This window comes from Barbatula barbatula (assembly GCF_947034865.1).
Source record: "Barbatula barbatula genome assembly, chromosome: 7".
NCBI classification, from domain to species: Eukaryota; Metazoa; Chordata; class Actinopteri; order Cypriniformes; family Nemacheilidae; genus Barbatula; species Barbatula barbatula.
This window is the reverse complement of record NC_136770.1, coordinates 21,451,547-21,473,862: the sequence shown is the minus strand read 5'-3', so window position 1 is coordinate 21,473,862 and position 22,316 is coordinate 21,451,547. Positions and strand designations below refer to the sequence as shown.

At 37.9% G+C, this 22,316-nt stretch overlaps 5 protein-coding genes across 5 annotated transcripts; all 5 read left to right on the top strand.

Moving 5' to 3' along the window:
- Positions 1-741: 741 nt before the first annotated feature.
- LOC306896777 (uncharacterized protein) lies at positions 742-5,227 on the top strand (the record flags this gene model as incomplete). Its single annotated transcript, XM_079461047.1, has 3 exons — positions 742-756; positions 877-1,870; positions 4,263-5,227. 3 exons carry the CDS (start codon positions 742-744, stop codon positions 5,225-5,227), a joined length of 1,974 nt encoding a protein of 657 aa, XP_079317173.1.
- A 1,345-nt stretch (positions 5,228-6,572) lies between these two features.
- Positions 6,573-8,704, top strand: LOC306896776 (odorant receptor 131-2-like; the record flags this gene model as incomplete). The annotated part of the gene is made up of 2 exons (XM_079461046.1): positions 6,573-6,863; positions 8,009-8,704. 2 exons carry the CDS (start codon positions 6,573-6,575, stop codon positions 8,702-8,704), a joined length of 987 nt encoding a protein of 328 aa, XP_079317172.1.
- A 1,569-nt stretch (positions 8,705-10,273) lies between these two features.
- LOC306896133 (odorant receptor 131-2-like) lies at positions 10,274-11,787 on the top strand. The gene has a single exon (XM_079459830.1). It carries the CDS (start codon positions 10,409-10,411, stop codon positions 11,351-11,353), a length of 945 nt encoding a protein of 314 aa, XP_079315956.1. The 5' UTR covers positions 10,274-10,408; the 3' UTR covers positions 11,354-11,787.
- Positions 11,788-12,458: 671 nt separating this feature from the next.
- On the top strand, positions 12,459-13,388 carry LOC306896775 (odorant receptor 131-2-like; the record flags this gene model as incomplete). Its single annotated transcript, XM_079461045.1, has 1 exon — positions 12,459-13,388. One exon carries the CDS (start codon positions 12,459-12,461, stop codon positions 13,386-13,388), a length of 930 nt encoding a protein of 309 aa, XP_079317171.1.
- Positions 13,389-17,554: 4,166 nt separating this feature from the next.
- Positions 17,555-18,493, top strand: LOC306896774 (odorant receptor 131-2-like; the record flags this gene model as incomplete). Its single annotated transcript, XM_079461044.1, has 1 exon — positions 17,555-18,493. The coding sequence occupies one exon, from the start codon at positions 17,555-17,557 to the stop codon at positions 18,491-18,493; it is 939 nt and encodes a 312-aa protein (XP_079317170.1).
- Between the last annotated feature and the right edge of the window lie 3,823 nt (positions 18,494-22,316).

Below are 22,316 nucleotides of genomic sequence, written 5' to 3'. Positions count from 1 at the left end.
TAGCAATTGTTCAATTAAAAAAAATTACATTTTGTTCATAATTTAATGCATTTGAACTTATTGCGCATTCCAAGTAATAGCAATTCAATTGCAGTTGGTTTGTTTTGATCAAGTTATAATGACTACAAATAAAGATAACTATCGCAACTATACATATTAAAAATATGACAGCACAATAAAAACTTCATTTATTAAACTTAGTTCATGTTAATCGAAAAATTATCTAAAGTGAATGCACAATGATATAATACGAATAACTGTATTGGCATTAACTAACTTTTAACTTGAAAAACGATATTGCTCATTATTAGTTTGTGTTTGCTAATACATGATCTAATGTTAAACACAGTATAAAATACTGTGGGATTACAGTAGAATGTGTGATGGGAGGATTTGGGGTGCAGGTTAAATTTTAGAATAAAATTCTCACTGGAGGATGGTTTGTGCGGTTTAATTGACAGAACTAAATGTATTTAGGTCAATATGGAAACCCGCATTTTTGCTCCCCAACAGTGTCCACCATCAGCTCATGATGCCAACTAGGCTCAGTTCCGGAGGGTCTGTTTTTGTCGAATTGTACCGTAAGCATCTTAGCATAATACAGGAAATACTAGAGTAATGTTGAGTCATCATTTGACATCTTGGGACATAGATGTTCTTTATTGTGTTCTTTATGGATCTTCACAGGTAGGTTGACCTCCATTCCCAAGACTCATGTCACATGGTATTAAAGCAGGTAAAATGAAAAGATTTCAGGTACTCATCCTCCACACCAAACAGCAAAGGTATTGTCAAGATGACTAAACTTCACGTGACTCTTGGGCTATTTAATTATATCAACTGTTTGATGCTTGCTTTTTTCTTCTGTAATTTCAGAAACACTATCAGAAGCTGACAAAGATGAACTCTTCACTGGACGCTAACATTACACAAAACAAGATTTTACGGGACATCTTCAGCGTAGCGGTGACCAAGAATGTCATTGTTGTGGGTTTGTGCATCTCCATCAACTACGTCAACTGCACGCTGGTCCACACCTTCATGAAGCACGAGATCTTCACCGGAAACCCTCGCTACATCCTCTTCATCCACATGGTGCTTAACGACATCATTCAACTCACCATCGCTGGTCTTATGCACATCTTAAGCTACATCGTGTTTACGCTTAACGTTTCCTTCTGCTGTGTTCTAATGATGACAGTCATATTCACAACACTTAACACGCCGCTAAACCTCGCTACCATGGCGATAGAACGCTACATCGCTATCTGCAACCCCCTGCGGCACACCCAAATTTGTACTGTACGTAAAACGTACACCCTAATTGGGGTGATCTGGGTTTTGAGTGCCATCCAGGTTCTGCCGGACCTGTTCATACTTTTAGCCACACAGCCGATATCGTTTTTCCACAGCAACATCTTTTGCTACAGAGATTACCTGTTTAATAGCCCGTTCATGGTCGAAAAGAGAACTGTGGTGTATATTATTTACCTGTCCTTTGTGTGTATCATCATCGTCTTTACTTATCTGAAGATATTGTGTGTGGCGAAGGCCTTAAACTCGGATGCACGTAAAGCTCGGAGCACCATCATCCTACACGGGATTCAGCTCCTGATGTGCATGCTGACATTCATAGGGCCCATTCTGGACAGGTTGCTTTCTTATGTCTTCCCCGGGTTTGTTTTAGAGATGAGATTCGCAAGTTATTTGTTGATCCAGATCATGCCCAGGTTTATCAGTCCTATTGTGTATGGGGTGAGAGATCAAACGTTTTGTAACTACATGAAAAGATATTTACTGTGCACAGCGTTCAAGGTGAGGAGGAGAATAACAACTTTACAGACTGACAAAGAATTACAGAAACTTCCCAGTAAATTGGTGTGAAACCTCATGTGTAGAGTTATGTAATGTGAAGGAAAAATTATGGTGGAACGTTAGCTTGGAAAAACACAGTTTGAATGTGAATTGTGTAACATTTAAAAGAAATGATTGTAAATTCAAACTGCACATTAGCGTCGGATGTTAACTTTTATTAGGGGCAATCTTTTTCTTTGGAAAAGAATAGAGCAATCTAATCATTAATCTACCCATATAACATCAACAGCTTTTTGTCCATGTGTGGCGATTAAATACTTCAATATTTCAATGTACACATGAACAAATCTATTGGGACACGCCATTATAATAAACAAAAACGTTAATGTATTCCAGTAATTCCAATCAAAATGATTATTAATGTATATCGTACAATACCTTATTAAAGATTTTTGTTTCCATCTTTGTTGAAGGGGATCTTTTTTTCTGAGAAAGACAGTATCCCTGTGTACAGGTCATTGATGGGTTTGGGTGATTTGGGTGTTTGTTCAGCTGAGTTCAGGTCTGGGTTTTATTCAGACCAGTCGAGGTCTTTTTTAATCTTGCTTTGTGCACATGGGCATTGTCATGAAAAGTGTCCTGCCCAAATTGTTGCTATTAAAAGACATTTACATTCAGGCATTTGGCAGACGCTTTTATCCAAAGTGACTTACATAGCATTATCCTATACATTTTACATAGGTATCTGCAATCGAACCCACAACCTTGCATTGTTAACGCAATGCTCTTACCACTGAGCTACAGGAAAGTAAAAGTAGAAGCACACAATCCTCTAGAATATCATTTATAAATACTTAAGTAGTCAAACATGTTAATTTAAATGGGGCGTTCCAATACTTTTGACCATTTAGTGTAATAATGTCACAGTTTGAGCAATTTTGGGTGACGCTGTAAAATTTAGACTCACTTAAGGATGGCGACATATATCTCTGTGTGTAGGTCCCACTGTCTGTTGTTGGACACAGTTTCCATAATAGACCAAAGCGAAATACTTTAATGAATATACATTTTTAAAAACATATTTGTTGCCAACAAATCTTGCCAAACACTTCACAGAGTTTTGCACGATACTTGCACAACATCAGGCCCGGCACGTGAATACCACCCTCAAGATTTTCCAAATAAACCAACATTAGGGCTCCATGTAATGCACAGTGCTTCTAAATCAGGGTCACAAGGGGGTGAGTAAATGATAACAAAGTTTCATTTTTGGATAAACTATTATTTAAATATCATGTTTCAATATGCCATTCATTTTTTATTCGCCCCCAGTGATTTGTGACATCACTGTTCTCGTCAACAACATCCTGTGCGAATGCATTTAAAGATATTTTTGCCAGTGCTGATGCTTGCTACACTGAGACGTAACAAAGGTGATCGTCGGACCCTGTAACTTGAACTCTTTTTGAACAGAACATTTTATTTTTAATCTTTACATTTATACTTCAATACTTTATATTTTATACATGCTGTGATTATTAGCATCTGTCTCTTTACAGGATGAATATGCAACTTTACTAGAATCTAGATTTATCTGTACAGCTACGATAAACACAGTACCATTATTAATGATTAACAAAATAAGTAACTTATTAGTAATTTATTTAATTCAACACAACTGGTCGAGGATTTCCAACTCCCGTCATGCTTTGCATCCGACTGCATTAAGAGAGTATATTTAAAATATGATTCATTTATGCATTTTTTTTGTAAAGTTAATGTTCACTTATCTTTGATATTTAGAAGAGTTAGCACAATTTTCAGCTTTGTGGTTAACATTGTTCAGAAGAGTGGTGCAGGTGCTTACAATGTGGGACATAGAAAATATGTTATTCCACAAGTTTTGTTATGCCCATATTTACATTTAGTCATTTAGCAGATGCTTTTATCCAAAGCGACTTACACAGAGTTATATGTCATAAAAGAGCATTAGTACATTAGGTGCTAATTCAAAATAATATATAGCTATACTATATGCCAGTTTTGAGATCAGTCTTTTCTTGCTCGTTTTGGGTTGCATAGGATCAAGATGTTTGATTTAAGCACATAAATATACGAATAAGTATGTAATATAAAGAAACTGTAAATTAAGCTAACTTAAAAATCCATGTATGTTTCCTTAATTTCCTGAGAAGGAAATATTTAAGTCACACTTACTAAGACTTATTTAGTTTAACAGTAATCAGAATCTGATCAAGTATTGCCAACATATTCAGTTTACAGTGTACAAACAAAACAAAGCAAAATAAATGATTTATGTTTACTTCAATTAAACCAAGTTCATATGTTACCCTTAGATTACTAGATTGAAAAAAAATCATTTTAAAAAGCCAGAGAAATAGTTTGTTACTAAAAAAAGTCTCAATCTGTTCATTTCTTTTTTTCAGATTCGCCATTTACTATGAATTCAACAGGTGCCGCACAACTCCTGGCAAGAGACACGTTCTCCACGGCCTTTGCCAAGAACTTCATTGTGGTCCTGGTGTGGTTCCTTCTCAGCTACATCAATGGCACCGTGGTGGTCACTTTCTTCAGGCACCAAATATTTTACGAAGACCCCCGTTATATTCTTTTCGTTCACATGGTCATTAATGACGCGGTGCAACTGACTGTAACCATATCACTGTTTCTGGTTAGTTACACTTTGTATACCATTAGTGTAAGCGTGTGTTGTTTTTTCATCCTGGTGGCTGTTTTTACCACCCGCAGCACACCTGTCAATCTGGCAGGCATGGCCATCGAACGCTACATAGCCATCTGCCATCCACTCCACCACGCTCAGATCTGCACCGTGCGCCGTGCTTACATATTAATAGGGGTGATTTGGTTTGTATCCGTGGTCCCTGACATCACAGACCTGTTTGTGACTCTAGCCATAGAACCTCTTAGTTTTTTTCAAACCACTGTCTTTTGTCTCAGGCCTAATGTGTTTAAAGACCCAGTGTTGCTTTATAAACGGCAGGCCTTTGATGGGATTTACTTCTCGCTGGTTTTCCTGACGCTTTTTAGCACGTATCTGCGGATCGTGTGCACCGCTCATGCCCTCTCCACCGAGAGGAAGTCAGCCAAACGTGCCACCAACACCATCTTGCTCCACGGGGTGCAGTTAATAATGTGCATGCTCTCATACGTCTCTCCCAGCGTGGAGACCGTGCTGCACTTTATCTTCCCGGGACGCACCCTTGAAATCCGTTTTGCCAACTATCTAATTGTCTATATACTCCCTCGCTTTTTGGGTCCGATAATATACGGAGTCCGAGATAAAAAGTTCCGGAAATATCTGAAAAGGTTTTTTGTGTGTAACCGGCATCAAGTAGACACGAAAGCAGAATGTAAGAATGACGACGAATAAATGGCTCTTTAGTTCGCCTCTCTTGTCCTACTGTGCCAATTATTTTGATTGATAATATTTTTATTTATAAATTGGTGCTTACAAGAAATTATTAGTTTTAAATGATTGTGTAAACATTGTTTGGCTATATGCAGGGAAGAAGCAGCAATTTTTCACACTTTGTCTGGTTTTATAGGATGATTTTGAAAAAACCCTGCCTATATTAAAATATCAAAATCAAGAGAGGTCTTGTATGTATTTTTGGTAACACTTTACAAAAAGGTTGTATTTTTTTAGTAAATGTATAAACTTAACATAAACTAACAATAAACAAAACTGCATCATTTATTCATCTTAGTTCATGTTCATTTCAATGTTTACTAATACAGTCGCTGGGCATGTTAACTTAAGGTCATGCAGAATGAAGTATAGCATAAACAAATGCATGTGCAGTTAACTTACATTAAGAAAGGTTAACAATTGCTAAAAACTACACTGTTAAAAATCCTTTAAAAAGCAGTCATTTTATGGCGGAGGGGGCAACAAAATAACCGCAAAATTCAAGTAAAAACAGGACAAAACAACGGTAACATTTCATAAAATTGATGTTTTTTATAGTGAAATTTTTTAAGTTCATGTTAGCAAATGCATTTACTAAAGTTAATAAAAACAACCTTATTGTGTTACCATATTTTCATTTGAATGTGGACATTTTGGCCTTATAGTACATACAATCTATAAACAAAATATTTTAAGAATAAGGATTATGTTATGATATTTTATAAAATAATATTTTAATCTTAATCATGTGCACACAAATGACATTGTAACCTTGTATAACTCCAAGATCACATGTTGTAGGGAACACACGTACTGATCAGTTAGTTTCCCTTTAGATGAAATGATTTGCTAAATTTTTTATTTTAAAAATGTATTTTGTGTTGAGAGAAGTGTTCCATTTATCTTTCTGTCTGTCTCTGTGGTATACAGAAAACTGGAGTAAAATGATAAACCTCTAGAGAGCAACATTACCAATCAACAGTCTTTTATCCATAACACATACGGTATATATATACATATAAAACCCACCATACGGCGTCACTGTCAGGCCGTGAATGGATGCATTTTAGGTAAGATCAAATAAAACCTCCTAAAGGGTATAGACACTGACTTTAATATTGTTTGTCTGAAAATAAGGGAACTTGACATACTATACCACATTGTAAAATGTCTTTTAGGGGCATAAAAAATAATTTTGGTGAATTTATTTATCTTTGTGGCAATGTATCTTAATTAATTTCATTTTATGACTGCATCATTTTGTGTACTGTGTCTGTTGTTATACATGTGATATTATGTATCTATAATGTCTGTTTTATCATCTCAGGATAAAAACATGAACTCCAGTTCTGTCTCAGATTATGGTAACTCCAGTGCGCTCATTCAGAACATCATACCCCGGGACAGCTTTGCTGCGGCTCTCACTAAAAACATTGTGGCCATGCTGGTGTGGTTGGCTCTCAGCACACTTAACTGCAGCATGGTGTCCACGTTTCTCAAGCACAGCTTCTTCTACGAAGATCCACGTTATATAATGTTCATCTGTATGGTCATCAATGATGCTGTGCAACTGACGCTGGTCACTGCTTTGTATGTGGTCAGTATTGAGCTCGAATGAGCGAACAAACTGTGACTGTGACAACATGTCACAATGTAATTTTGAAACAATGAGCATCAAAGTTTGATTTCAACCATTCATTTTATTATGATTTCAGTCTTTGACATGGCTTTATTCAGTCAAAAGTAAAGCTATCAGGGTTATATTTTCGCATGTTCTTTATATTATGTAGAATGATGTAGAAAACAGTAAATCACCAAAAACTGACTTTAGCTGGGTTTTCACATACTGAGCCACAAATTTAAACTCTTAAGGATTAAAATGTACAGTTTCAATGTCTTTAAATTGAATAACAACATAGAACACTTAGAAATAAAATGTGGTGTCTGTTGTATAAAGTGCTGCAATTAAATCTTGTCCAAAATAGTAAGTCAATTATTAAAAGGAAAAGTGTCTGTATAAATGGTTCAATTAAGTTTATATTATAAATGTTTAAAATATATATTTTCCAACCAGGTGGGACTTCAGGTGGTCACATCTCCTAATTTTTATTGATATTAAAATATTGAATCTCAATGAACTCTCTTGTGTTATATCAACAAAATAACGGTTTAAATTTCACATTTAAGATCTGTGCTTATAATTTGGAGTTCTTAGAAATGATCTTTCAAAAAACAAGTATGTTTATTTTATCAAGCATTCTTAAGCAAAGGTCAGGTATAATTTTGTGTAAAATGTATGTATTTAGTACTACTAGTATGGTTAAGTGCGCTACTTCACTACTACTTGGGACATGATGGCCTACTTTTTAGTTTACAACTGTATCTTTTAAGTACTGTGTTGGGAAGTAAATTTTGACAGTAGCAAACTTTGAGTACACAAGTAGTTTCTTTCTGAGAAGTACATAAATCATATTTTTGAGGATTATACAAAGTAGTATACTACTACTCAAACATTTAATACACCTTTCTTCGCACTCAAATATTTTTTTGTTGTTGAATGTTGAATCAAAATCAAAATTGTGCCAGTTACTTTTTGCAGTGACGTTTTTTACTATTTTGAACTAGAACTTATAAATCGAGTTTAAACGTATATCCATACGTAAAAAATAGAGAAACTCTTGTGATAAAACAGGATTCACAAAACACTTAAACAATGTTACAATCCTCTTCCGTTTCCATCAGGTGAGCTATGCCTTTTCTAAAATCTTGGCATCCGCCTGCTGCCCTCTGATCATGACAGCTGTGACGACCACCCGCTCGACGCCCCTCATCCTGGCAGGCATGGCCCTCGAGCGCTACATCTCCATCTGCTTCCCCTTGCATTACAGCCACATCTGCACGGTCAGACGCACGGCGTGGACCATCTGCATAATCTTCCTCCTGAGCTTCACTCCCCCACTAACCGATCTTCTCATCACTGTGGTCAAAGAACCTCCTTCTCTCTTCTACTCCTCCATCTTTTGCGATCACTCGCTCCTATTCCGAGATCGCTCAATCTATTATAAGAACTGTGTCTTTGATAGTGTCTATTTCTCTTTTGTCTTCTTAACTTTATTTTATACATACTGTAAGATCATGATGACAGCCCGTGCTGCATCCACTGACCTGGTATTTGCCAAAAAAGCCAGAAACACTGTACTATTGCATGGGGTGCAACTACTTCTGTGCCTGTTGGCATTTGTTGTTCCATCCATGCAAGCTCCACTCATACAACTGTTTCCAAAGTACAGCCTGGAGATCCGATATGTGAATTTTCTTCTGGTTTATATCATTCCAAGGTTTCTAAGTCCCATGATATACGGATTCAGGGACGAGAAGTTTCGCAAGTACTGGCTCAGATATTTTATCTCCAATGTGCAGAGAGTAAAACCAGCTTGACACTTAAGGATACAAGATAAGGTTAACCTGTATATGACTATTCCATATGTGTTTGTAATGCACTTTATAAAAGTTGGCAACGATGTGATAAGATTTTTTTTATAATATATTATTTATTTTATATTATTAACATTAATATTTATAATATGAAATAGCAAGTGACCTTGGCATTTCTAGCGCCATGCTCTTAACACTGAGCCATAGGAAAGCGCCACGGCACTTGGAGATCTTTTTCCTCAGAGCCGGGCGACTATCCTGTCCACTCAGTTTATATTGTCAACTGTTTTACTTTGGTTACTGAGTCCGCTTGTCAACAGGGTGAGAGATAAACAGTTTGTTATATCAGGCTGTATTTTTGTAGGAAACAGCACAGGGTGCAGATAACGCCAAATTAAGTCAAATGTTTTCCCTACAATTTGACAGGCTGGGTTTAGAGAACATTTGTATATAGTATCGGTTGGATTATATATAATAGAATATAAAAGAAATATGTCCGTGATGTATGCAGAACTGGAAAGCTTTATTTATATCTCCCATTTGCATTTTACCACACATCCTAAACTATTTTAAGTAATAATGCTGTCTTATGCAAATTAGATCTAAAATTATCTGAGCCAGAACAACATATCAAACCAATTGGAGTGAGACAAAAGGGTTGTTGAAATTAATTATTAATATACTAATGCAATGTATTTTATAATTAATCTGCTATTGTCTCAACTGCTAAAATGTATTTTCTGTAAAACTGCAACGGTGTATTTATTAATAATGTAAACTATAAAGACAAAGTATAAATAAATTATAACCCTCTTCCCCTGAAGTTACATGTATGATTGAATATGATTTCCATTGAAATACAAAAGTATTATGAAAAATAACTATTTCAAAGCAGATAATTATAGGACTCCAAATTCTATGTGTAAGTAGCTTTTCATGTAAACACGTTTTGTCTCCTGCATTCGAATGCATTTCTGTTAAGTTTCCTGTAGTAAAACTTCATTTGCTCTATTATTGCAAAATATTTAAATACATTTAGGGAACAGCAATAGGAGCTATTACTTTTTGTTTTAATCGTATACCAGGAGCAGAGCCAGCGGCAATGGAAGCCATCAGAAACGGAGGCACCATCAGCAAACTGGAACCAGTAAGGGAAACCCTGTGAGCCCATAGAATGGCCTCCGCGGCTAAGAGGACAAAACCATGTCAAAAATACCATTACTGAAACTTTTTATTCATCAAACATGAATTATTTTTAGGTTGTTCTTTTGACCACATTAATTAATGTATTCTTTTAATTCTGTGTAATAGACAAAGAAATACATTTCTTTGTATTCGTGTTTTATGTCCCTCCCCAATATTGGCAACCTATAATCTTTAATCTCTCTCTCTCTCTCTCTCCCTTTCTCTCTCTTCAGTATTTAAACTTGACAGATTGTCTCTGCTCACTCAGTCAACTGACCAACATGAAAAGGTAAATTCTTTTTCTTTAAAACCTATATATGTTCATAACACATTTGTATTTTTTATTCATGTATTGATTATATGTCGTGTGTCCCTTTATTTAGATCAGATGTCACAGGTGAATTTATTTCTGCCTGAAGGACTTTTACAAGCTTGCCAGTTAATTTGAACAGATACAAGAACTGCACCAAAACGATTTTCTAGCTTTACAATTCATCAAATAACTGTAAGTGAAAAAGGACAATGAACTCTACAACGCTTCAGTACAGCTCAGCAGAAAGATATGCGGAAAACTTTGCAAAAAATTTCACTATTGTCTTCCTTGGCCTCATTATTAACTGTATCAACGGAATATTTGTGTTTACATTCTTTAAAAGTTCAACTTTCTACAACGATCCAAGATATTTATTATATATTCATTTGGTTATCAATGATATGCTTATGGTTTTTATAACTGTCGTTCTTTTTGTGATGGCTTATGCATGGCAAAATGTACCTGTGCCATTCTGTATTCTGCTGTTAATAATAGCCTCAGCCACCCATAAGAATACTCCATTGACTTTGGCCGGTATGGCCATCGAGCGTTACATCGCCACCTGCAAACCTCTGCATCACTCTCAGATCTGCACAGTACGCAGGACGTACATCCTCATCTCTCTCATTTGGGGGGTTGGAGTTATGCCTGCGTTGGCTGACTTAATTGTGTTTTCAATTTTTAGTTCTTTATCCATCTTTACAAGAGCTTTCTGTAGTTCAGCAAATCTGTATAACACACCGTACCATGAACTACAAAGCAAACTTACTCACGGGCTTTATACATCTGCTGTGTGGGTGATTCTTGTATTCACTTATTTAAGAGTGCTGGTTACTGCCAGAAGAGCCAATACTGATAAATCCTTGGCTAAAAAAGCCCAGAACACCATCCTCTTACATGGAATACAGCTTTTGCTCTGTATGTTATCTTATATCACTCCTGTTATAGACAGGATTTATACTGAATTTACACCTGTTGTGCGGTCAAAAGTCCTCTTTTTTAATTATCTTTTAACAAACTTGTTACCACGACTGCTCAGCCCCTTGATTTACGGTGTTCGGGATAAGCATTTTTTAAAGTCTATTAAAGGAATTCTTTGGGGCAGATTTGTATTTGTTAAAGTTGAACCAACAGGCAATAAGCTAAAGAAGTAGCACTGGAAAAGTCTGGTGCATAAGTGTAGTTTCGTTCTGTTTTTCCTTTTTTGGATATAACACTTTACAAGGTTTCATTCATAAGTGTATTAGCTTACATGACTAACAATGATCAATACATTTTACAGCATTTATTATGTCTTAACAATTATTTCTGTTAATGTTAGTTAAATGCATCATGTTCAATTTAATTTATTGTGCATTATCTTATGTTAACATCTGAATTAAAAAATGTCCTCTTAAATTCTGAAATGAACATGAAATAATTGTTGTAAAAGCATTGTTCAGGTTATCTAATGTAGTTATATAATAGTAACAAGTGTAACCATATTGTTTAACTGCACATTGTATATCAATCCACGTAGAACGGTGGTTAAAAGAAATTGCAATATAATGTATTTGAAAAAGTTTATAAACACTGTTGGTAGATTAAGGTCAGTATCAAGTGTCAATGGGCTCTATGCATGGCGGTGCATGAGGTATTTCCATTAATTATTCTCAGAAATGTAAGCTCCAGCGCAAGTTCTGCTGGCAAGTCTCAATCTCACGCCACTCACAACGTATAACGAGTTATTGAGTGTTTTTGAAAATATTACACAAATACTTAAATTACTATTTTCCTTTTATTTGTGGAATGAGATATTTTTCAGTTTGTTCCTTACATAAAGCTATCTGACTTAAGAAATGGTTAAATAGTTGGGCCTGCATGTTTAATAATTAAAAGCATTAGTTTTATTTAATGCACATGGCCAACATTTTAGCCATTTCAGTTTAGAAGGACAGGAGGGTGAGAAAATGATGAAACAATCATGAAACAATATTTTGCCACACAAACCTCCCTCCCTCCCTCCCTCCTATCATTCTCATCTCATATAAACTGGTTGTTTTCGGCAGCTGAGTCAACTGAGCGAACCAAAGAGGTCAGTTCTCTTTTAACTAAGTCTACCATTTTGTATTTATATAACGTTTTATTTTATTCTTTTAACTTCCTTTTCAGACTAACAGAAACATAAGAACAAACAAGACAACTTTCAACTATTCTCAACAATATTTTTTAAGAATATAACAACCCTTCCACCCAATTTTATTCAAGTGGACAGGAGCAATGAACTCTACCATGCTTCAGGGAGCACAGGACCGATTAGCAGAATATTTTGTTCGAAATTTCATCGTTGTTGCTCTTGGGATTACAATAAATTTAATTAATGGAATATTTGTATTCATATTTTTCAGAAGTTCAATTTTCTACAATGATCCGAGATATATATTATATATTCATCTGGTTATCAATGACATGCTTATGGTTTTTATAACTGTCATTCTTTTTGTGATGGCTTATGCGTGGTCAAATGTACCTGTGCCATTCTGTATTCTGCTGTTAATAATAGCCTCAACCACCCATAAGAATACGCCATTGACTTTGGCCGGTATGGCCATCGAGCGTTACATCGCCATCTGCAAACCTCTGCATCACTCTCAGATCTGTACAGTACGCAGGACGTACATCCTAATCTCTCTCATTTGGGGGGTTGGAGTAATACCCGCGTTCACTGACTTGGTTGTGTTTTCAATCGTTTCTTCTATATCTATTTTTACTAAAGGTGTACTTTGTAGTTCGGCGAATATCTATAGCACAACATACCATACTTTAATCAGCACATGTACACACGGGATTTATACATCTGCTGTTTGGCTGATTCTTGTATTCACTTATGTTAAAGTGCTGGTTGCTGCCAAAAGAGCCACAAGTGATAAATCCTCGGCTAAAAAGGCCCAGAACACCATCCTGTTACATGGAATACAGCTTTTGCTCTGTATGTTGTCTTATATCACTCCACTTATAGACAGGATTTATGTCCCACTTATACCGTCTGAGCAGAAAAAAATAGCATTTTTCCATTATCTTCTAACAAACATGGCACCACGACTGCTCAGCCCCCTGATTTACGGTGTTCGTGATAAACATATGTATAAACAAGTAAAAGGACTTTTCACATGCAAAATATTTATTGTTAAAGTTAAAGCTTCTAAATAATTATTAGAAAGTATACATGTACATCTGATAAATGTATCTGATTACGTTCCTTGCATTAGTGCTTTACAAATGTGAAATTTGTTGGTCATTTGAACAATATTGTTGAAAAACATTTGGTATGTGCTTAGGTAACTTTAATGCAATCCTTATTTATATGGCAAATGTTTGCATCAAGTAAATGTTATGTCATGTAACGTTGATATTTTGCTTCATTGTTAACTAACTTGTAAGTTGCTTTGGATAAAAGCTTCTGCCAAATGTATCTAAATGTAAACATTGAATACAACTTTATATTAAAAAGTTTAACATGATTCCATTTATATTTCTAATTGTTTCCTAAAAGCTTTTAATGTAAAACCTTTCAGATTAATTACAATGAAACACAAATGTTTGTTTGTTTTAAATAAACTTACTGTATGACTAAAAGTAACAAGGAGAAACCTTGTTTTGTCATTTTCTCTATCATATGTATTCTCTATCATTTGTATAAACGTCACCGAGCGTCTTCTAACATGGCTGTCTAGAATGGCGTGCAAAATCATTGAGTTATGCATACATGTATAATTAGGGAGGGAAAGTAGATACAACACACGACTATGGGATATCGCGCTCTTTCTCCATCTACTGAAGATACCTATATTCACGCCTGAAAAGGCAAATGACACATGACGAAGTGGGCGGGATTGCCTGCCACTGCATTTATATGCATTTATTATGTATCATTCCTTTTGTTCACCCGTCACCTAACCCATGCATGCCCCTGGCGAAAACCCTGCGGTGAGTATGGACAGAGCCACTGTCGCCTCAGCGGCGTCTAGTCGGTAAAACCAATTGAACGAGTGCAGTGACGCCCAACTGGCTGTCCCCTACAGAGACTCTTCTAAACAATGCCCATGATGTTGCCATGCCCCTTGTCGAGTGGGCAGGTCCCAATAGGCAGGTCCCAACCCTGCCCTTGTTTGTAGAAATTGTCTGCACAATTCAGTGTGAAAAACGCTGTTTGGACAGCTGTTTCCCCCGAACTGGGTTGGCAAAACATACGAATAGCTGATCCGAGGAATGGGTGGCCCGTACTGGACACAAAGCACATCTTTTCTTGTCCTCCTCAGAGTCAGCAGAAAGGGTTGAAAGAGCGGGGAGCTCAAAGGGGAGTGTGTTATATAACATTCTTAGATTTAAGGACTCCAAGGGTTCAAAAGGGGGTTATCACACATAGTCTCCAAAACTGGGACCAGGTCTCATGACGGCACCATCGATTTTGCAACGACCGTAGACGCCGTGCCCCCTTAAGGAACTGAACCGCGAGTGAGTGTGCTTACGGCGCAGCGCCGTTTATGCCCTAATGACAGGCAGAGATTGCCAATAGATACAATTTTAAAGTGGAATGGGATCCATCGTTCCCATGTCATTACCCGGGGAATCTCTGCATACATCTGCCCATGATGCTGAGTATGAAACAGCACTGCACCGTTTTCCTCCGTCGGCACGTGGCCCGACCGCAAGGTTGGTATTTCTAAAATATTTAGTTTCTGCAGATAAAGCAAGACATGAGGCATCGTATGCTGAACACAACTTACACGACGAAAGGTACACGACTTCCCCTTCGTTGCTGCAGCGGGGATCCCGCTTTTCGGTGGAGTCGGGCCCCGTCTTCCAAGACCTGCATGGTGTCTAGGCTGTGTTTGTGTTGTCTGCGTTCCAAGCATCGGGTCTCTGTGCTGTTGCTAGAGCCGGTCCTTTGGCTGGTGGCTGTCAGTAGACTGGCCTGAGGTCCAAGTTGGCAGTCGAAGGCTCTGGGGGGTTAAACCTCCTCTGCATCGAGCCTCTCTGGGACTCTCTGCTTTTTGGAATCCTCGAACCGCGATTTGAACGCGCCTAGACCTTCACTGAAGAGTCTGGACGTGGATATCGGTGCGCTGAGGAACACACTTCATTCCCGCTTGGGCATGTTCGCCAGGGTCAGCCAGAGATGATGTTGCGCCACCACAATACCAGCCATAGCATGGCCCAACGACACCAGAACCCCACAGGGCGCACAAAGGATGTAATACACTGTGGAACGTACTTCCCCTTTGAGTGGCCTCGCTCAGCTCTCTGAGGCAGATGGCTTGATATGTCTGTTCCCAAGGACATAGAGCTCAGAGCTTTGGCCGTACATGCTTGTTCGTCTTAAATCCTGCACAGTTGTTTAGTGGCAAGGGCCAGTCGTGAGAGTGGGAGTGCTTGTTATATCCGTGTTTCTGGAGGACGCTAGGTATGCCGCTAAGGAATGCCGCCAAGGAATGCCGCCAAGGAGTGCTCTATTGGAGGGGCTGACATTTTTCCTGGGCTTCGGCCAAGAAGACTTGAGCTCCGCAAGACAGTCTGGGTATAGCAGCAGGCAGGTTCTCACCGCCTTTTTTGCAACGGGGACAGATAGAACCCTCCGAAGGCCAGTCCACCGACAACTTTTCCGCTACTCTCCAGAAAAGATTAATGAAGGGATCCTTCCCTGTCTCAACACCACCAGTATCTTCTGAGACCGAGGGAGAACCCAGATTTGTTCCTGTCTGTAGTATGTCATCGTATAAGTCGTCGTCCGCATCTAACAAGATAGTCATCTTTTCAATAGATAAACTCAGGAATGATCAGAGGGACGCCCGTTTCCTCTTCTGCTTCCACACGATCCTCACAGGTCGCCTCGACTCTGCAAGGATGGCCAAGGCTGCCTCTGGATTGGTATCTGCGGACATGAGTGGACCGTGCCTCGCAGCTGCCCCGCTAAGCACCTGCTCTACAAATGGTACACGCCACTGGCAATGTGCACAGCTAGCCTCGCATGGACGATCTCAAGACACACCAGGCAGCGCTCGTGAGTATCCCTTTCAGATAGTAAATACCCACATGCCATTGGGCAAGGGCGTGCATCTTTCTTGGATTTTGTTTGCGAAAAAGGGTTACTTAGCCGTTGTTAGCAGTGCTAAACTTGCCCTAAAACACTTTTCTTTTTTAACAGTTTAAACAGGGATCACCACATGGGTTACCTCTTGTGAAAACAGAATGGCGTGTCCTAGCAGCACAGCAAAGAACTGAATTATAAAGGGAATGACACATGCGACTGCATTTGTATACTGTGGGCTGGCTATCCCGCCCACGTTGTCATGCATCATTTGCCTTTTCAGGCGTGAACATAGGTGTCTTCAGTAGAATGCACAGGAGCGAACCTGGGGGATATTGGTGAGTCGCGTCAGGTCCAAGATGGCTAGGTTTCCGTTCAGTAAGGATAGCACGGAGCTACCTTATGTTAAGTAAAATGTAAAAAAAATTACAGCACGAAAATTATGTACGAACATAAAACGTTTTCCGCATCCCACGGCGACATCACATGGTGAACACGCAACCGTGATTTTACAAATGTACTAAGCACTGTTATTGTCGTCACTAAAAACATAAGGACATCATTATTAATAACTGTATACTTTCCGAAGTAATTTAGCAGCTCATATTAAATTCAATATCAAAATCATATCAAAATCACAGTCTTGCGCCACCTGCTGACTCAACTCAAAAAACATTTGTGTGACCTCTCAGTGTTGATAAATCTATGAATGTCAATGGCTAATACATTGATTAATAAATATAATTTAGGATAGGAAAATTAGGTATGTGAACCATTTTAAAATGTGTTCTGTGATCTAGATGAGTGAGTCCGCCCTTTTTTTTCTTTGTTCACTTGGATGGGCTATTTGTTTATTTCAACATTTTTTGTCATTCAGAAATTGAGAACATGTTTATTATACACAAGCTTTATTCAAGTCTTACCATCTGTTTGAGTTGAATTTTAATGTATTTGACATAATAATAAATCCATAAAAATGTCATTAGTTCATGTTGGAGCTTTGTTAATTTCCTCTCACTCCTCCTCCCCTGGAGTAGCCCGTCATCCCTCTTACAGATTCATGACTACTGTATATATACAGGTCTTTTTTCCTCTACAGCAAATGAACAATTGTCTAGATGAACAGAAAAGGTAAGTTGTTTCACAAACAATTTAGAACACCAATAATTATGCCAATTAAAGTAAATGCTTTGTGTTTCAGTCTTCTCTCCGCTTCATGGACATCTTTTAGAATATCAGAGAAAAAACATTTCAGTCGCTTAATTTTTACATGAATGGAAAAAGGACAATGAACTCTACAATGCTTCAGTATAGTTCAGCGATGAATTATGTGGAAATCTTTGCCAAGAATTTCACTATTGTACTACTTGGGATCATTATAAACTGTATCAACGGAATATTTGGGTTTACATTCTTCAGAAGTTCAATTTTCTACAATGATCCGAGATATATATTATATATTCATCTGGTTATCAATGATATGCTTATGGTTTTTATAACTGTAGTTCTTTTTGTGATGGCTTATGCATGGCAAAATGTACCTGTGCCATTCTGTATTCTGCTGTTAATAATAGCCTCAGCCACCCATAAGAATACTCCATTGACTTTGGCCGGTATGGCCATCGAGCGTTACATCGCCATCTGCAAACCTCTGCATCACTATCAGATCTGTACAATACGCAGGACGTACATCCTCATCTCTTTCATTTGGGGGGTTGGAGTTATACCCGCATTGGCTGAATTGATTGTCCTTTCGATAGTTCGTCCTTTATCTGTTTTTGAAAGTACTTTATGTACCTCAGCAAAACTGTATAACACACCCTACCATGAAACACAAAACAAATTTATGAATGGGCTGTACTCATCTGTTGTGTGGGTGGTTCTTGTATTCACTTATTTTAGAGTGCTGGTCGCAGCCAGACGGGCCAATACTGAAAAATCCTCAATTAAAAGGGCCCAAAGCACCATCCTGTTACATGGAATACAGCTTTTGCTCTGTATGTTATCTTATATCACTCCTGTTATAGACAGGATTTATGTTCCACTAATACCAGCTCATAGTTCGGTAGTGGTGTTTTTAAATTATTTGCTGACTAACCTATTGCCACGACTGCTCAGCCCTTTGATTTATGGTGTTCGGGATAAACATTTTTACAAACACATAAAAGGACTGTTTGTATGCAGATTATTTATTGTAAAGGTTGAATCGACAAAATCTGTCAGATAGATAAGGGTAACTTTTTCCCTTTTTTGTATTTTACGTTGACATTCAGTTTATGTGTTCTACTTCATATTAAGGTTTATATAAAAGATGCATGAAATGTTAAATGTAGAAATTATCGTCTTGGTCTTGTCTCAGACTTAGTGGTCTCTGGATTTTATTTCCAGACCGGTCAACTGTAAGAATTACACATAATTATTGTCGCATTGTCTGATTTCTGTGTTAACATCATTCTTGTGATTCATGTGTCAAAACCTCTGGCTTTAAAAGCATTCACAGACTTAAATTTATCTTGGGTATTTACAGTTTTTTATGAGTTGCTGGAATTTTACCTACACAAAAATGTTACTATGTTACAGTAGCTGGGTGATAAATCATGGAACATAAAACGTCTTACAGATATATTTCTTCACAATAAAAGATCCAAAATATTTTTATTTTATTATGACTTTTTAATGTGTTGTGGATCTTTTGAATGCATGCTGGTCTTGGTGTCGACTCGGTCTCGGCCTGCCCTGGTCTTGGTCTCGACATCCTCTGGTCTCGGTCTTGATCTCGGTTTTGGTGGTCTCAACTACAACACTAGTATCGGTATGTGCACATTAGTGTCACGATGCTCGTGGTGAGACACGGAGAGAGGACCCAGGTGCAGACAGCGGGTAAGGGGTTAACAAATAATTTAATAAATAATAAAACAAAGACCCACGAGGGGGTAACAGAACAAAACATGGATACAATAACATGACTAAGACTAACTACAAAAAGACTTAACACAAACTCAAAACAAGAACTACAAATACACTGAACTAGACTTGACAAGACACATGGACTCACCACACAACCACATTAAACATGAGGTTCTGTCATGATCCTGCCACTACACTAAGAGAAACATGACATGATGCAGCAGAATCATGACAATTAGTGTTAATTTTGTCAGTTTAGTCGACAAGAAATGTGTTGTTTAGTCCAGTTTAGTCGACTAAATGTCCATTTCGTCTCGTTTTAGTAAATACATACAAACTCAATCATATCAAAATCATAATCACAGTGATTGTTGTCGTTTGAGAAATGTGTTTTAATATTTCATGAAGTATATCTTATACCAATAAGAACAAGGCAATAGAATGTCAAATCGTAATTTTGGTTGTAGCCAATATGTATACGCGATTTAAGGTTCAAACCCGCTGTATTTTCCACAGACCGTGCATGTTTGTATCTCCACTTTGCCCCGCCCCTCTGATACTGATTTTTTACAAAGGTCATCGCTCTGAAAAAGCGAGGTGTGCTATGAATGCCCAGATAACCAGTGCGTAGTGATTGGTCAAATACTGCAAGCGTGTGACAGAAATGTAACGCCTCTTACCATATTTGGAACATCAGGTTCCAAAGCAATTGTACTAACAGGTACGGCCTCCTTACTTGCATATACATTTGGGTGGTCTTAGTCAAATAATACCACGAACTGACGTAGATTTGTGGGGGTGTGGTTACACGAGTCATATCAGGCAGGTCTGGGTGAGCATCTATCCTTTTAGATAGAATGCATCTTTTGTTTCCGACACTTTAATTTTTGCAATTTTACGTATCTAATACATGCATGAGCAACTTATAAGACGCCAAAAGACACAGAAAAACACGTATTCGCGCCATGATCCCATTAAGTACAATGTAGTGTAAATCAACGCGGGTCGAGCAGCACATGAGAGAACACAGACTGGCTCGAGACCTCTAAAAACTTGCCGTAGGGTTCCTCAATGGCCAGATTGCAGAAATTCATTCACCCAATTGCAGGAAAAAACCTAGTATTTTAACCTTTCATCCCAGTGTGGGGGATCTGAACTCCAGTTGTCTGGCCACAAACATGAACGTTCGCACAAAAATCTGTAATATTTATCTTCTATTTGTTTTCATTATTGTTTCATTATTTCCATACTGTTCGTGCAAAACATGTTAATAAAGTTTATGTTAAGTAGGCAACTGTATGTTGAAGATACTTTCATATTTTTAAATACATAAATGTTTACCTTCCCCAGTATTGTTGCACTGTAGCAATAGTGGTTTAAGCAAGCGATTGTGTTGTATTGTATTGTATTTGTATTGTGTTGCATACTTCTTGCACACAGCAGGTTTTTAAGGAAAAAAGTAATGGGGGTCTGTCAAGTCAAGTCAAGTCAGCTTTATTTATATAGCGCGTTTTACAATTTTCATTGTTACAAAGCAGCTGTACAAGAAAACATTGACTATAAGTAAAAAATAAAAGGTTATGGAAGTCAAAACACAGGTCAAATATCAGACACACAATAAATTCCTACATGCAGTGTTTAATTAAATAAGACTATCAAATTCTAGCAGCCCCCCGTCCAGGCAAAGAGTGCAAAACAGTATGCAAATGGTGGCGAGGAACCCAAAACTCCATTGGAGGAGAAAAAAACCTCAGAGGGAAACCAGGCCTAACCAGGGGATTCCAGTTCCCCTCTGGCAAAAACTGCAGCCTCTGAACAAGCTTGACAGTGCTTGCACAACAAGGCAAAATAAAAAACAAATTTAGATTTAAAATTATCATTAATAATCTAATAGCGACTGAAGTTTTGTAGAGTCGCCACGTCCTTCGTCCAGCATTTGTCAGGTCTGGGAATGGATTGAGCCCTGCCCGCTCCGGTAACCTTGGACTGCGTCCTGCCCGCTCTGGTAACCTTGGAACAATGAGACAAGACTGGCTGAGAGTAGAGTACTGTTCTGCACTCTTTGATGCAACAAATGCATCAGTTGTTATTGGAAGTGTCCCTGGTTCCGGTTGATCTAACTAGTGCAGCCTAGATCTTTGAAATATATATATTATGATAGTGAAGTGTATGCAAGATTAAAAAGATGCGTCTTTAGTCTAGATTTAAACTGACAGAGTGTGTCTGCCTCCCGGACAGTGCAGGGAAGACTGTTCCAGAGTTTAGGCGCTAGATAGGGAAAGGATCTGCCGCCTGCACTCGATTTTGAAATTCTAGGTATTACCAACTGACCTGACACCTGAGAGCATAGTGCACGTGATGGACTGTAATACGTGAGAAGTTCTCTCAAGTAGTGAGGAGCTAAACCATGCAAGGCTTTATAGGTAATAAGCAAGATTTTAAAGTTTATGCGATGCTTTATATGTAACCAGTGCAAGGTTGACAGAACCGGGCTAATATGCTCATTCTTTTTTGTACGTGTAAGAACTCGAGCTGCCGCATTTTGGACCAGTTGGAGTTTTTGTAATAGGCCTGCAGGGCAACCACCCAATAGTGCATTACAGTAATCTAGTCTTGATGTCATAAAGGCATGTATAAGCTTCTCTGCATCTGATGGTGACAGCATATGACGTAGTTTAGATATATTTTTAAGATGGAAAAACGCAATTTTACAGGTGTTGGCGACCTGGTTTTCAAATGACAGAGTACTATCGAATATAAAGCCAAGATTCTTAGCTAAAGATGAGGGTTTTATGGAACATCCATCAATAGTTAAGCAGTATTCTTGGTTGTTACGTCTGTGCAGTAGAGATTTAGGTCTAGCAACGCCCTTGCAATGGATGCAGAACAAAACGTAGGAATAAGTTAAAATGACCCCAGGGTAACGGCCAACAAATTATTCATGATCTCTCCCCTAAAACCAAACCAATAAAAACACATGTACATGCAGCACTGAATTGAAACTCAGAGAGGTCTCACACCGACAGTACATTAAGATCCAGTTGAACTACCCTTTAAGGTGAGTGTATCTAAAAGACTTCGAACAGAATGGGCTGAGAATCAAAGAATAAAATTTGATTTTTAGAGGCTAGTTGTTAAAAATA

Excerpts from the sequence above, each read along its gene's own strand:
- LOC306896133 (XM_079459830.1), top strand. The coding sequence starts at position 10,409 with ATGAACTCTACAACGCTTCAGTACAGCTCAGCAGAAAGATATGCGGAA.